At 45.0% G+C, this 17,196-nt stretch overlaps 1 protein-coding gene across 1 annotated transcript in view; it reads left to right on the top strand.

Moving 5' to 3' along the window:
- Positions 1-17,196, top strand: part of LOC120941497 (MDM2 binding protein) — a 109,158-nt gene that overhangs the window by 40,420 nt on the left and 51,542 nt on the right. The window contains exons 6-11 of the mRNA XM_040354912.1: positions 1,717-1,855; positions 3,187-3,301; positions 4,252-4,377; positions 8,391-8,485; positions 10,212-10,284; positions 11,749-11,866. Of these exons, the coding sequence (XP_040210846.1) occupies positions 1,717-1,855; positions 3,187-3,301; positions 4,252-4,377; positions 8,391-8,485; positions 10,212-10,284; positions 11,749-11,866 (666 nt within the window). The remainder of the gene's footprint in view (positions 1-1,716; positions 1,856-3,186; positions 3,302-4,251; positions 4,378-8,390; positions 8,486-10,211; positions 10,285-11,748; positions 11,867-17,196) is intronic.

Genomic DNA, 17,196 nt, shown 5'->3' with positions numbered 1-17,196 from the left:
GCATTGGTCTTTATTCTTACAGTAGAGAAGTCATTAATTATAACTTTTTGTGAATTGGGACATTTAAACTTGCTTTTTTTTTTTTTTATTCCAATCTAAATTTAGTAGGAGTCGGAGTCGGTGCATTGTTTGCCGACTCCGACTCCAGGTACCCAAAATTTCCTCCGACTCCTCGACTCCGACTCCGACTCCACAGCCCTGCTATGCAGAACTCTTGCAGACTTTGTGTAAGCAGTGTGCTTGTACCCGGTACGAGTATACAGTAATGCACTAACAAACTTTCAATAAACTACCACCGCTCTCAACAGCACTGTGATTGTTAGGGTTGTCCCGATACCACTTTTTTAGGACCGAGTAAAAGTACCGATACTTTTTTCATGTACTCGCCAATACCGATACTTTTTTTTTTTTTTTTTCTAATGTGACCGTTTTCAAATTTAAGAATGTCTCTTACATTGGTGGTCAGTGGGAAGGATGTCTCTTACATTGGTGGTCAGGGTACTGGGCACATCAGAGTACTGGGCACAGGGTATGGTGCACATCAGGGCACTGGGCACATCAGGGCACTGGGCACATCAGGGCACTGGGCACATCGGGGCACTGGGCACAGTGGGGTACTGGGCACAGTGGGGTACTGGGCACAGTGGGGTACTGGGCACAGGGCACATCAGGGTACTGGGCACAGCGGGGTACTGGGCACATCAGGGTACTTGGGCACATTGTACTTGGCACAGCAGGGCACTGGGCACATCATTGCACAGGGCATCAGGGCACATCAGGTTAATGGGAACAGCAGGGCACTGTTTAGTTTCAGTTAACTTTTAAATGCAGATTAGCTCTGGAAGCGGCTCACACCTGTAATAAGTGGCTGTAATAAATTCTTACTGTCCTCTATCATGTTGCGCTATTCCCGGGCGGCCCCTCCCCTGCCCTCCCCTCTCCTCCTCTCCTCTCGTCCATCTCAGATGATGTCACAAGCGTACAACGAGAGGAGGGGAGGGGCCACCGGGAACAGCGCGACATGATAAGAGAACAGTAAGAACTGATTATAGCCACTTATTACCCGCCTGAGGACTGCTCTCCGCCGCTCTCTTGCAATAGACAAGTTTCGGGTCAGGCATCGGCAGCATTTGCGCGAGTACAAGTTCTCGCGCAAATGCTCGGTATCGGTACTGATATCGGTATCGGGACAACCCTAGTGATTGTACATTGAAAACTACAACCCGACAGCCGCAAAGGCTGTCAGTTATAGTTTCCCATTCACAGAACTCTGTGAATGAGTGATGCGGCTGGGTGGGCCGCATCTTTTTTTGAATTGTGGCAACAGACATGGGGAGAAGACCCCCCGGTCTGCTGTCATAGCAGAGATCCGAGGGGGCAGCTGAATACAGATGTAACATGTTAGAAAAGGTAAACTTATCCTTTTAAAGTCAGGATCTCTCCGCACTGGCTGAGTGGGCTCAAGTCCATTGGTGGCTGAAAACTGGTCACAGGAGCGCAGAACAAAGTGCACTCTTATGACCCACAGGAGAAGTACAGCCAAAAGAGCTTTGGCCTAACTTTTCCAACTTTAGCTGTGAAAATCAAACTCCAGAATCCAACATCCTTCTTTGAATCTCTGATGCCTTGTCACCCCCAATTGGCTGTCATGTCACTACAGCATTAACAAATTAATGTTTATTATTCTTTAAAGTTATGTTTTATTCTGGTGTACAGGGAAAGCATTGGTGGACATTCTACTGATCTCTCCAGATGTTCCGAAGTTGAAGGAGTGTTTACTTGCACTGGGGGCAATCAAACACCTGAGAGAATGGCATGCGGCCAAGACAACTATTGTCACAAGAGAAAATAAAGGGTAAGGCTGACACTAGACTCCTATATGTTTTGCTTTTTTTGGTGGTACTTCCTTTATCTTCACTATATGAAAACACTTCATAACAGCTTCCAAGTTATTTGAGGAAAACGCAATGGTTTTTGATTCGGTTCATTTTAGTTTAAGGCCCTTTCACACTGCCGGACCGCTCAGGTCCGCCTGTCCGTTTTTTCGCCGGACCTGAACGGCCGCTCCATGATTGTCTATGGAGCGTCCGATGTCAGCGGTGACATGTCCGCTGACATCCGATCCGGTTTGATCCGCTAAAATCAGACATACGGCGATACGTCGCCATCCGTCCTGGCGGATCGGATCGGGTGAGAACTGATGGAAAACGGACATGCTGTCTGTTTTCGTCCGATCTCTCAATAGCAAGCAGTGGTGCTCAACAAGCCCCTCCCTGCTCAGTGAGAAGAGATCGACCTGTCATCCGCTGGTTCAACGGAGAGATCTTCCGCTGAGCTGGCGGACCGCTGCGAACGGATCCGCCCCTGTGTGTTCATGTACAGATAGACTTTTACAAGAGTTTAGGAGCTGCTACAGGTTAGGGGAGGTTCAACCTCTCTCCTGAACGTGGAAGAATCACGTTCAGCATAGGAGCGATTTGACTGCCTGCCGCAAAATGCAGTAAAATCACGGCACGTTTTCCCACGGCCAGCGGTCAACCTAGTCTGTGTGTACATGAGCCCTTAGAGGTGTGTGTGTTGTGGCTTTTTTTTTTTTTTTGCCCTGGTTCACACCAGTGCGGCTTTAAAATAACGCTGCTTAAAGGGGTTGTAAAGGAAGATTTTTTTTTCCCCTAAATAGCTTCCTTTACCTTAGTGCAGTCCTCCTTCACTTACCTCATCCTTCCATTTTGCTTTTAAATGTCCTTATTTCTTCTGAGAAATCCTCACTTCCTGTTCTTCTGTCTGTAACTCACCACCGTAATGCGAGGCTTTCTCCCTGGTGTGAAAAAAAGCCTCTTGAGGGGGGAGAGCAGGAGTGTCAGGACGCCCACTAACACACAGCTCCTTTCTCTATCTGCAAAGTAGAGAGTGTCCTGACTTGCCTGCTCGCCCCCTCCCCCCTCAAGAGGCTTTCTCCACACCAGGATGAATGGACGTCCGCAGCCTGTCAATCATTTCAGGTACCTCTGACTCGGGTATAAGCCGAGGGGGGTATTTCAGCCTTAAAAGGGCTAAAAAACTCGTCCTTTACTCGAGTATATATGGTATTTTATTTTCAAAGGTAATTTAGTTTGATAAAAGTGTGAATTACCTTCTAATATGTATTCTTCCAAAAAACTAATTATCAAGTTTGTATTCTTGCAGGTGGTATAAGATATCCAACTACCTCTCAGCTTCTATAGTTGCTTCTGAATGTCTTAGGAGTTCAGTTGATCCACAAGAGTTATGGCGAGGCTCTACTGAAATAAATGAGCGAAAGGTAAACTCCTATGTACTTGGAACACACATCAGTCTCCTCACTGCTGACAGGACATGGATCTGTGTGTTTACACACACAGATCCATGGTCCTGCCGTGATTGCGGGCAATCGCGGGTGCCTGGCGGACATCGCGCGCACGCGCACCGGGTCCCGAGGAAAATGCGGCGGGGGGGCGCGTGTGCGCCCCCTAGCGGCTGGGAATGCAAGGACATCATATGACGTCCAGTCTGAAGGATGAAAGGTTCCAGCCAACGTCATTTTACTATGACTCGGTAGGGAAGTGGTTAAAGTACCGTATATACTCGAATATAAGCCGAGGCACCTAATTTTACCACAAAACTGGGAAAATTGTATTGACTCGAGTATAGGCCTAGGGTGTCCATGCCTCACTGTGCCCAATAATAGATTGATGTTTAACATGGGAGTCTATGGAAGGGGTGCCTGGGTTCGAAAAATCGTGCTCTCCAGCCGTAGGTCCCCCAGACAACAAACTTTTCACACTTGTAGAGGAGGATTTGGGGGGTTACATGTGTGCCAAGTTTGGGGTCCAGGGGACCGACGGCCGGGTCCCCAAAGTCCGGGAGATGAGGCACAAAATGGTGACTCGAGTATAAGCCGAGGGGGCATTTTCAGCACAAAAAATGTGCTAAAAAACTCGGATTATACTCAAGTATATACGGTAAATATAATTGTGAAGATTTATTTTGCAAGGATAATAAAAAAATAAAAAAAACTTTTTTGCTTGCACATGATTGGCTGATGGAAGTCAGCAGAGCTTTACCACATTTACTAAGTTCATTACTGTGCTCTCGCACCTAGCGTGGTCAGTTTTTTTTTTTTTTTTTTAATAAGAGCAACTGGCAGGAACACCAGGAAGCAATACAAAGAGAATGGGATACTTTTTCATACAAACTTTGCTTATCTTATGTAAATGTTTTTTTTATTTTCAGCTTGGCTCAGAAGTGGAATTTCCAGATTTTTGTTTGAGATCTTCTTTGGATGTTACCCCATCACATTTTCTGAGACACAGCAGTGTGCTAAATCACAGCGATGACAAGAATTCTTTACTATCTGAGGTATGTATATTCCATTATGACACATATGATGATACGTTGTACCATGTGATTTTCCTAAGCCAGTATCTTGAATCTAGCCGCAGCCATCTTTAGCATGAATGTTCCCATTCACCAAGTGTGAACGCCTATTGTCCCTTCAAAACCATCAGCTGTTTCAGACCAATTTCCCCCCGAGGTGCAGAATATACAACACTGTTGCTGCTATGCAAATGTGTTTTTGTCGGGTCAATAGCTGAGCCCTCGCTTCCGTACCCAAACACTCTTCTAAGAATGTTTACATACGTGCCATTGCTTCAGTTTGCTTTAGTGCGCATGTGCCAATGAGATCGGCACATACAGGGGATATCCTGAGTAGCTACAGGTAAGCCTTATTATAGGCTTACTTGTAGCATAAAGTGGTTGTAAAGGGTTTACAACCCCTTTAAATCTCAGAGGTTCCAGTTCTTCCATCCTTTTGTGGTGATTTTAGTGGGGCCTTTTTTCCTTATTGGTTAGGACAGTTTTTATTTTTTTCTTTATTTTATTAAAAAATAAAATAATCATTCTTTATTTTGCAAGGAAATTCAATAGCTTACAGTAGGGTTGTCCCGATACCATTTTTTTAGGACCGAGTACAAGTACCGATACTTTTTTTCATGTACTCGCCGATACCGAATACCGATACTTTTTTTTAAATGTGTCCCCAAATGCAGCCATGTCCCCCCACATATGCAGCCATGTCCCCCACATATTGAAGCCATGTCCCCCACATATTGAAGCCATGTCCCCCACACATTGAAGCCATGTCCCCCACACATTGAAGCCATGTCCCCCACACATTGAAGCCATGTCCCCCACATATTGAAGCCATGTCCCCCACATATTGAAGCCATGTCCCCCACATATTGAAGCCATGTCCCCCACATATTGAAGCCATGTCCCCCACATATTGAAGCCATGTCCCCCACATATTGAAGCCATGTCCCCCACATATTGAAGCCATGTCCCCCACATATTGAAGCCATGTCCCCCACATATTGAAGCCATGTCCCCCACATATTGAAGCCATGTCCCCCACATATTGAAGCCATGTCCCCCACATATTGAAGCCATGTCCCCCACATATTGAAGCCATGTCCCCCACATATTGAAGCCATGTCCCCCACATATTGAAGCCATGTCCCCCACATATTGAAGCCATGTCCCCCACATATTGAAGCCATGTCCCCCACATATTGAAGCCATGTCCCCCACATATTGAAGCCATGTCCCCCACATATTGAAGCCATGTCCCCCACATATTGAAGCCATGTCCCCCACATATTGAAGCCATGTCCCCCACATATTGAAGCCATGTCCCCCACATATTGAAGCCATGTCCCCCACATATTGAAGCCATGTCCCCCACATATTGAAGCCATGTCCCCCACATATTGAAGCCATGTCCCCCACATATTGAAGCCATGTCCCCCACATATTGAAGCCATGTCCCCCACATATTGAAGCCATGTCCCCCACATATTGCAGCCATGTCCCCCACATATTGCAGCCATGTCCCCCACATAATGCAGCCATGTCCCCCCACATAATGCAGCCATGTCCCCCCACATAATGCAGCCATGTCCCCCCACATATTGCAGCCATGTCCCACATACCTGGATGATGCCGCACGTGCCGCGTTAATCAGCGTGCGGGGAACATTACAGCTTTCGTTTGAATAGCTGTATCCCCGCTGCGCCGTGTATAGACACTCCCCCTTGCTCAGGATTGGACAGATCATCCGTCCAATCCCGCGCAAGGGGGAGTGTCTATACGCGGCGGGGATACAGCTATTCAAAACGAAAGCTGTAATGTTCCCCGCACGCTGATTAACGCGGCGGCGGCTTTGCGGTTTGCGGCGGGGGCAAGTATTCTATTTCGGTATTGGGGGTATTTGCGGGAGAACGAGTACTCCCGCAAAAATACTCTGTATCGGTCCCGATACCGATACTGGTATCGGTATCGGGACAACCCTAGCTTACAGTATACAAGGTACCAAGTGTACATATACAGGGCTAGATTCATAAAGACCGTCGTAAGTTTGTGCGGGCGTAGCGTATCTGAGATACGCTACGCCGCCGTAACTTAGTGAGGCTGGGCATGGATTCACAAAGAATCTGCGCCCTAAGTTGCGGCGTAGCGTACATCTGCCGGCGTAAGCGCGCCAAATTCAAATTCTGAAGAGGTGGGCGTGTTTTATGTAAATAAAACATGACCCCACGTAAATTACGTCTCTAACGAACGGCGCATGCGCCGTTCGTGAAAAAATCCCAGTGTGCAGGCTCGAAATTCCGCCGCAAATCGTCAATGCTTTAGACGTGAACGTAATTTACGCAAAGCCCTATTCGTGAACGACTTGCGCAAACGACGCAAAATTCTACGCTGGCCTGACGTCCATACTTAACATTGGTTGATCCTCATATAGCAGGAGCAACGTTACGCCGGAAAAAGCCTTACGCAAACGACGTAAAAAATACCGCCGGGCGCGCGTACGTTTCTGAATCGGCGAATCCAGCTAATTTGCATATTCCACGCTGAAATCAACGGAAGCGCCACCTAGCGGGCCAGCGTATATATGCAACTAAGATACGACGGCGTAAGACTTACGCCAGTCGGATCTTAGGCAAATTTCGGCGTATCTTGCTTTCTAAATACAGAAAGAAGATACGCCGGCGCAGATTTGAATTTATGTGGCGTATCAATAGATACGCCGGCGTAATTTTTTCACGAATCTAGCCCACAGTATACAATGCCTGGAAGTTTGGATACAATAGGATTTGACTACAGGCATTTAAGATGTGTTATCAAAACAGTAGGTGTGTTTACAAGGCGTGGTCTCCCAATCATGCTCCAGCATTATTACCCCATCATATACAACCTTGGAGAATATACAGTAGGTGGGTTGGAGATCGCGATGGACTGACTCAATCGGTTGTAGGTCAATGGTTGGGTGATGGTGGGGGCGGATAGGAAGAGTTCTCTTCCGATGCTTTCTGCACCACTACACCAGAGGGAGGTTGTTATACCTTTTGTATAGGGGGGCCTTTTCTGCTGCCTTTGGCTACAGCCTTGAGGTCATTTCCATGTATACTAGTAGAGGTAGAAGAGGAAGGAGCGCCCAATCTCCAATGTAATGTGAATGTAGAGGTAAATTTAAGATCGTTTATTAAAAGTAGCAACAAATCGTCGCTTTGCCGCTGTTATAGCGGCACTTTTTGGCTGCTAGTGGGGCACACTTTTAACCCCTGCTAGCGGCCGAACAGAGGGTTCAAAGCGGCGCTGCCCATTGAGTTCAATGGCAGGGGCGGTGGAAGAACGGTGTATACACCACTGCCGCACCGCTGGAAAGATGCTGCTTTCAGGACTCTTTCTAACATCCTGCAAGCGCACCGCCTTAGAGCCGGTTCACACTGGGGCGACTCGTCAGGCGACACAGCCGCCTGACTAGTCGCGTCCAATTGTAGTCAATGGAACCATTCTAATAGGAGCGACGCAAGTCGCTCCGACTTAGAAAAAGGTTCTTGTACGACTTCGGGGGCGACTCGGGGCGATTTGCATTGACTTCTATACGGAAGTCATTTTGCAAATCGCCTTAGAAGTCGTCTTCAGGTCGCCTGGCCGAGTCGCCCCCGAAGTCGTGCCGCCCTAGTGTGAACCGGCTCTTAGTGTGAAAGCACTCGGGCTCTTAGCCCTTTAGCGCCTTAAAAATGCCTCGGTGTGAAAGGGGTCTTAATGTCATCCACTTAGTTTTTATGTTTACGTTCATTCTTAATAAATGAAGGGTCATGCAGCAAGTGTAAAATTATATTCCATTGGAAGTTGGATGCAGAAATCTGTCTGCCAGGTACTAGAGGGGGATCTATGAAGCCAGGTAGAGACTGATCTCACACATCCTCCAACAAGTAGACGTATAAGGTTTGATTGATTTTATTTTTTAAGCATCGGTTTTTATTTCAGGCTAGTTTCTTACACTGGCTACCTTCATGTTTTACCAGGTCTTCCATTACTATGGCTCATCGCTGCAGTTTGTACAAATGGTGGAGCTGTCAGAACTTCCAAAATATTTCATGTCGGACCATGAATTTGAACTGTATCCTTGCCTTGGTTTTCCAAGCTCTGTTTTTTCTTATAGTTTTGCCTTTCTGCTGCTTCTTGTGGTAAAGATGAGAGTAACAGTCTATGTAGTGCCATTCACTAATTTGAAAGTTTTATATCTAAAGTTCTTAGATCGAGTAGTTAAAAAGGTTGTAAAGGTACAATTGTTTTCCCCTAAATAGCTTCCTTTACCTTAGTGCAGTCCTCCTTCACTTACCCCATCCTTCCATTTTGCTTTTAAATGTCCTTATTTCTTCTGAGAAATCCTCACTTCCTGTTCTTCTGTCTGTAACTACACGCAGTAATGCAAGGCTTTTTCCCTGGTGTGTCGTGCTCGCCCCCTCCCTTGGACTACAGGAGAGTCGGGACGCCCACTAACATACAGCTCCTTTCTCTATCTGCAATGTAGCGAGCGTCCTGACTCTCCCGTAGTTCAAGGGAGGGGGCGAGCACGACACTCCACACCAGGGAGAAAGCCTTGCATTACTGTGTGTAGTTACAGACAGAAGAACAGGAAGTGAGGATTTCTCAGAAGAAATAAGGACATTTAAAAGCAAAATGGAAGGATGAGGTAAGTGAAGGAAGACTGCACTAAGGTAAAGGAAGCTATTTAGGGAAAAAAATTGTACCTTTAAAACCCCTTTAAAACCACTGTCTGTCTTCTCCCCCCCCCCCCCCCCCCTCATGTCCTTCACTTCCTGTCCTGTAGACTCAACATGAAGTGTGTGAATATCTTTGTTGTGATGTATAATTCGCTCTTAAACACTTGTCGCGAGAACAAGCGTGCCATTGGAAGGTTTACCCTCTATCCCTGTTCTGGTGACACCCCTCCAAACAGACACAAACGTCAATAAAAACCCGACAAGGGTTCTGACCATCGCTACTCTATCCCAATCTATAAAAAAAATGTTTTCTTATACTTTAAGGGCATTTTCACACTCGTTCACTTCAAAACCACCAGTAAAACGCCTATGCGTTTATGGAGCGTTTTACGAGGACCGCTGCAGGGGCTGCGATCTTGGGTAAGCAATTCATAATGAGCTAGTTTGCTGTGCATACTAGCTCATTATGCCTTTGTCTTGCAGTGTGTTTTGTTTTTTTTGTTTGTTTTCTTTTATTCAAGTTTCCATCCACTTTAAAGTGGTAGTTAACTGCTTGGGGAAAAAGGAAAAAACAACATTGCAAGACAAAGACATAATGTGCTAGTATGCATTGCATACTTATGATTTACTTACCTTTTAGAACGAAGCCCCCCCGCGGTGCCTGTTCACCGCTGAAAGGGCAGACTTCCCCTCCCCGTGTTTCTTCGCGGGCTCCGGCGCTGTGAGTGGCCTGAGCCACGATGAAGTCAGTCCTGCGCATGTGTGCAGGAGCCCTCCGTTCCACCAAGAAGCTCTGAAGTTCTGGCACGATACACCGGACCTTCAGAGCATATGCGCCGCTGATGCCAGCAGCTGCGGGCAGGTTTTGGAGATATTCATTTTACCTACAGGTAAGCCTTATTATAGGGTTACCTGTAGGTAAAAATCGCCAAGCGGGGTATACAACCACTTTAACACCCACATGGACAGAATCAAATCCCCATACAGCATGATAAACTAACAGAGGTTTTTGGTGCCTACAGTTCAGCACTTTGACCTTGGAAGTCATGTAGGTAAGCTGCAGTTCACTTTAAATATCCATGAAATATGTTATCTGGTCTTTTCTTTAACTACCTTCAGATGTTTGACTAGAAATTCACTGCAAGGAAAATCTAGACTGATGCTGGATCAGTTGTGCTCCATGAATGACAAGGTACCTGGCTGAATGAGTTTTTTACACAATATTTAATATTTTTCTATTTTTCTTTTGCACTATCAAGTGGACATTATCTGGACTGGCAGTTTAAAAAAAAAAAAAAAAAAACTTGTGGAAAAAACACGGGGTGAATCTCAAATACATGAACATTTCCACATATTTTGTCTCTTTAAAAAAGGTTGCATGTACAGAAAAACAACCAAAGTTCTAACTACTTGTAAACTGTGCCTATGCTATACTGAAATACCAATTTTGTGTTTATTAGCTCTGGCCAGTTCACTTTTGAGCACTACAGAACACCTACCCTATGATATGAATATATGCAGCTATGTGTGTAAGAACTGGTAGGCTGCAATATATTACTTTTTTGTTATTGGGTTTAGGTGCACTTTAAAGTGATCTTAAACCTTTCTCTCTTTTTTTTTATTTTTTATAACATGTTATACTTGCCTGCTCTGTGTAATGATTTTGCACAGCGCAGCCACAATCCTCCTCTTCTGGTTTCCCCTGCCAAAGCTCCTGGCTCCTCCTGCCTTCGAGTACTCCCCCTAGCAAGCCACTATAGATACAGAAAGTGGGGCTTTGCCCTGCCAACCGCTCCCTCATTATAGGATTTCATTGACTGCACCAGGAGCCAATGGCTCCTGCTGCTATCAATTTGCCCTGTGAGGAGAGAGAGGGCCATGTGAGCCGCTGCACTTGTGCACATCGCTGGATTGAAATTGGACTCAGGTAAGTACGCTGTCTGGAGGGGCAAACCTGTACACAGAGAATACATTCAGGTATAAAAAAACCTTTAAGGCTTTAGAACTATAACGTGAAAGTATTCGAAAAAAAACTCAAGGAATGGGATTATATAGGCAACACACAAAAAGCTTCAAAATATATAAAAAAATGTTGATTTATTACAAAAAGTAGAAATATTACACAATACAAAAAATCCAAAATGATCATATAAATATACAAATCATAAATGATGTAAATACTGTCCAGCATACGGTACCATCACCAAGATTTGGGAGGTAAGTTGTAGCAGATAGCCAAAGAACTATAACGTTACTCTTGGAGTGTGATCTGACGCCAAACTACGTCTTCATCGGCTCTTCCGAAGAGTTCTTCCAGCCATTTGAGAATCGTCACTTCTCACCCAGTATGTAGCGCTATGGAAAGAATCATTTTAAACAGAGAGTGGGGAGCTCACAGGTCATAGTGCTGGTGGGGCAATGGAAAGAGAACTTGGGGGAAAAATAGCCAGACATTGTAGATGGCTTTACAAAATCTCAGATCCAGGAAGTTACTGCAAATTCTGCTGTAACAAGCTGTACACTATCATGCAACCTTTCTGAGAGTAGTTTGCAATAGTTGGCATTTTTGGAGGGGGTCGCCTTTTTGTTCCCTCTGTGCTAGAATTCATAATATTAAATCGGTAAAGCAAATCAAGCAGTGCTTTGTTTCTTCCAGGTTGGAGCTTTATTTCTGCTGTCATGTAATGTGTGTAGTCTTTCTCTACCCCCCGAGTCCCAGCGTAGTTCCAGGAAATGGAAGGAGTACTTGTCCAGGAAGCCGAAAGAAATCAAAGGTGGGCATTCTGTTTTGTGATCTGTATGTGCAGCTCAGCTTTTTGTCAAAGCTGAAATTCAGGTAATAACATTTTATTAAAAATCACAAAAATGCAAATAAACAATTTTTTTTTTTTTTTTTTTTTTAAGGCATCGTACATTTTCAAATGTTTTTGTTTTAGTGCTAGTTCACACCAGACGCAGTTTCGTTCAGTGCGCTTTTTTTTTCTGCACTAAAAATGCATACACCAGGGGTGTCCAAACTTTTTTCAAAGAGGGCCAGATTTGATGAAGTGAACATGCATGAGGGCCGACCATTTTGCCTGAAATTCTTTGAATCATTAAAATTAAATGCAATTAACTAATACACTACCCAACAAGAATTGGCTTGCCTTTGTGGCTGTGTGCGTTGAAGAGTCTAAAGATGAGCTTGGGCATTTTATTTGGATATACCGTATTTATCTGCGTATAACATGCACAGGCTTATAACACCCACCTTCACTTTAAGAGGGAAGTTTCAGGAAGAAAAAATATTTTAAATAAAGAACTGTGAAGCAAAATAAGGGTCAGTTCCCATCAATGCAACCTAATCAGTGCCCATCTGCAGCCTTACCATTGCCATGAATGAAGCCTTACCACTGCCATGAATGCAGCCTCGCCAGTGCCATGAATGCAGCCTCTGAATGCAGCCTCACCATTGCCATGAATGCAGCCTCACAAGTACCATGAATGCAGCCTCATCATTGCAACTAATGCAGCCCCACCATTGACATGAATGCAGCCTCTAAAATGCCCGGCTCTCTGGGATTCGTTGGGGGCTAAAAAAGAGATATATATCCAAATTACCAGTGGGGCCACATTAAAACGAAACGTGGGCCGCAATTGGCCCCTGGGCCTGACTTTGGACATGCCTGGCATACACAGTATTTTCCATGTATTCCAATGGCTCTAGTTCACACCAATGCAGTCAGTTCCAGTCAGTTTTCGGTGCGGAAACTGACTATATTGATGCAGGAAAAACTGAACTGCATCTGGTGTGAACTAGCCCCTAACTAGGTATTGGTGGAAAAGTCTTGGTATACTGTTGTCTCAGCCACTGACTAGTATTCAAAACCATGCCCAAGGGCAGCATGTGATTCAGTTGCAGTGCTCCTTTTTTTTTTTTTTTTTTTTTTTTTTTTTTCACTACTTTTGGTGCAATCCACTGCAATTTAAACCCATGCAATTAAATAGGCGGAAAATTGAATCGCACAGGAATGGCACACCATTTCTGTGCGATTCCTTTGTGAACTGAGACTATAGACCAAGGTCATACAATAACCTATGCAGTGCCATGTCTCATGTTACAAACGGAAATTTCCGACACATAAATGTGGTGATGATTCAGACCCCTTTTACGGGTGTTCCCACTGTGCGGAATCCGCTTGTTCAGCAGAAAACCTCTCCGCTGAGCAGGCGGATGACAGGTCCGTGTCCACTCCGCTATGCAGAATGGACCCAGACACAGTCCCGCTCACCTCAATGAGGCAATCCGATAGGAATGGACCTCTTGTCCATTTCTATCTGTCATCCGATCCACTGGACGGATGGGGAATAGGACCCACCATTCATATGTTTTTGTTTGATCAGGTGGCAGTGGGTGTCGCGCGGACATCTGTCTACGTACAGAGCAACAGATGACACCTGAAACTGTATAATTAATGCAGGTGAAAAACACAAGATGGAGGTTGGAAGGTTTATAATGCCTCTTAAAAATCAATTTATGCAAATACCAATTGAAGCCAAAAAGCCTCTGGCCTCCAAAATAGCATTTGAGTTCTGCAGACAGTTTATTAGCTAGAGAATGACCTGGAGGGGGTCATTGCCGGCTTTCAGCTGTCTATGACAGAATGAAGCCTCGGAGTGGTTTTGTTTAGTTTTTGGACTTCGTAACCAGCCCTGGGCCATCGCAGGCTATAAATGGGATTTCTGGATGAGAAATTGCTATGAAAATACCAATAATTTCTCTGTGACTGCATCTCCGTTTTTCTTTTGCATTGACACAGCTGTAATAGAGCAGAAAATTGTTACAAATAGAAAAAAAAGTTAACGTTTGTATCGATCCAAAAAATGACCACCGCGCAACCATTTTTGATCTGCGTTTTGCTTAAATTGTTGAATAGGTTTCAGCCTCAACATGGCAAATGCACCGAACGGTAACCAGACCCCCCTCTTTAAACATTGAAAAACGTTCATTCGAACACAAGCCTTTTGTCCGTATTATTAAAATCGCTTTTACTTTATTGCAAGGGCATGGTCGTATGATCATAATAAAGTCAAGCTTGACTGTTTCAAAACGCTGTGTGGTGATGTACTGCAAGCTTAAGGTTTCTCCAAGTTGCTATAGAAGGCGTCTTCTCCTGTAGTACAAGTACTCTCACATAAACATGCATGTACCCTCCTTGTAGTTTTTAGCCTTTTTATGTAAGATGACAGATCACTGGTATAGCAAAGCACAGCAAGTAGAGAAAAATAATACTAAGCTAACCACTCAAAAAGGGAGGGATAAAATCATTGTGTTGCAATTGGACCCTGGCAACATGACCTACAAGGTTATGTAAAGTATGTTTGGACTGTAAATTTATTGATCCATTATGAAAGATCTGCGTTGCACTGCTCTGTTCTGTATTTGTAATCACCACTTTCTCATCTCACCTTCCAGGACGGCAACACATGGGAGATGATGGGCTACTCCCTACAGCAGTGGTCTCAAAGTACCGGCCCGCGGGCCATTTGCGGCCCGCGGACCAGTTATAAATGGCCCGCAGGCAGGGTGGAAGTGAGGGGAGCAAAAAAAAAAAAAAAATTTTTTTTTTTTTTTTTTTTTTTTTAGCTGGCGCCATCTGGTGGTGAGCCGTTGGTATTACAAGTTATTACCACCAGATGTGAGCTGGCGCCATCTGGTGGTGGCCGTTGGTATTACAAGTTAAGCATTACAAGTTAAACGGCAATTCTAATGTCATTTTACACTATTTTCACTCCCATATTCTTCCCTCTAATTAGAACCCCAAACATTATATATATTTTTAATCCTAACACCCTAGAGAATAAAATGGCGATCGTTGCAATACTTTCTGTTACGCCGTATTTGCGCAGCGGTCTTACAAGCGCACTTTTTTGGGAAAAAATTACACTTTTTTTAATTAAAAAATAAGACAACAGTAAAGTTATCACCATTTTTTTTAATATTATGAAAGATAATGTTAGGCCGAGTAAATTCATACCCAACATGTCACGCTTCAAAATTGTGTCCGCTTGTGGAATGCCGACAAACTTTTTTTACCCTTTAAAATCTACATAGGCGACGTTTAAAAAAATCTACAGGTTGCATGTTTTAAGTTACATAGGAGGTCTTGTGCTAGAATTATTGCTCTCGCTCTACCGATCGCGGCGTTGCCTCACATGTGTGGTTTGAACACCGTTTACATATGCGGGCGCTGCTCACGTATGTGTTCGCTTCTGCGCGCAAGCTCGTCGGGACGGGGTGCGTTTTCTGGCTCCTAGATTCCAAGCAAATTTGTCAACCCCTGACTTACACCAGTGCTGGTGGTAATAATGCGCTCGCTGACACCAGTGCTGGTGGTAATAATGCGCTCGCTGACACCAGTGCTGGGGGTTAATAATGTGTTCGCTGACACCAGTGCTGTTGTTTTTGAAGTTTGCATGCGGCCCCCCATGGCATATGAAAACTTGTCTTGTGGCCCTCAGGTAATTTGAGTTTGAGACCCCTGCCCTACAGGAAACGCAATCGGTTCACAGCTGTTAAAAGGCCCAACCTCACCCCTTCTCCCTCAGTATTGATTGTGTTTTTCCCACAGCAAAACGTTTTTTTTTTTCTCTGACCAGAAATTCAGAGTGTCGGATGGTACCCCTGTGAACCAGTTTTAGAAACACCACCTGTCTTGGAGCTTCTCGCAGGTCGCCAATGGTGTTGTGCAGGCGGTTTGGATGTAGCTGAGAATTTCCATGCTGTTGCACACCTCTCAGCAGCTAGGCTCTCCTCCTCCCCCTTGTGCAGCGGGTGCCATTTTGCTGGAGTCAGGTTATGTAAGACACCAAGGGGAGGAGCTAGCATGCTCAAAACCTCGATCTAAAACTGGCATTTGTGGAGGCTGAAAGACTACTGTTCCTACCTGGATTCAGCGAGCTTCAAGGAGCAAAAGTCTGCCAGATCCCACCTCATGGAGGAGGTAGATGTTAAGGCAGTACAGGTGGCTGCAGGCAAGAGCAAGCCGGGACCCAGTAAGTCCCTTTTATTACCTACTACGGGGGGGGACTCCAGGCTAGCCTTGAGTTTTTCCTGGGAAAGCCCCCACGCTCTCACCTTTGGAAAAGGGGCGTGCAGCCCCTTAAGGGGGGGGGGGCAGGAAGAGTGACAGGGATTGTTTACTCTTCTTTTTCAGATTCCCCAAGTGGAGCTCAGTTCTCCTACAAACCACCCTCTACAGCCGCTAGCACTAGCTCCACTAAAACATGCAGTAATTGTGGGGAACTATGGTCTAAATCCCACACAAAGCCATTTTGTTATCGATGTATTAGCAAATTGGCCCTCGTGTCTAATGAAAGATTTTTCTTAAATCCGTTCAGGAAGAAATGATGGCCACTATTCAATCTTTATGCACCTCTGCAGACTCAGAGGGCCCCCTCTCAGGAGAGTTTACTCTCCAAACCAGGACCAATTGTCTTTTAGTCACTCTTTCCGGCACTTCCACCATCACAGGTCATGGAAGAGATAGAAAAGGTAGAAAGCTAGGAAAGATCTGTGCCCAGTTCAGTGGAGGAGGCGGCTCACCTAGGTCTGGATAGTGACGTAGAAGACATCAGGATAAACGGACATCTCTTTGGCCTGGAAGACTTGGAGGGACTCCTTCAAGCTATTTATCCCTGAACCAGCTAGAAATCTCTTCACAGGATAATATGTACAGGGGGTTGGTAAAAAAAAGTCAAGGGTATTTGCCCTACTCCAGTCCTTGAAAGATTTAGTTCTTCAGAAGTGGGAGTTTCCTGAAAGGAGTTTGGTCAAACCTAAAACCTGGTAAAGGAGGAGGGGGCAGATTGTTTTTTTTAAAGGTCACTAAGCTGGACACCGCCCTTTCCCAGGTGACAAAATCTGACCTCTCTTTTTTGAGGATGCAATGGATCGCAAATCGGAATCCCTGCTGGAAAAAGCCTGGGATGCCAATGCCTCCACTATGGTTCCAGCGCTAGCAGCAACCTGCGTTACCAGGAATGCAGACTTCTGTATAGAAAGACTTAATAAACACCTCTCTCAGGATAATGAGTCTAAGGAAGTTATAGATTCCCTTTCAGT

The sequence above is a fragment of the Rana temporaria genome, chromosome 5 (assembly GCF_905171775.1).
Source record: "Rana temporaria chromosome 5, aRanTem1.1, whole genome shotgun sequence".
NCBI classification, from domain to species: Eukaryota; Metazoa; Chordata; class Amphibia; order Anura; family Ranidae; genus Rana; species Rana temporaria.
The sequence above is the reverse complement of the archived record's forward strand: the minus strand, read 5'-3'. Positions and strand labels throughout refer to the sequence as shown.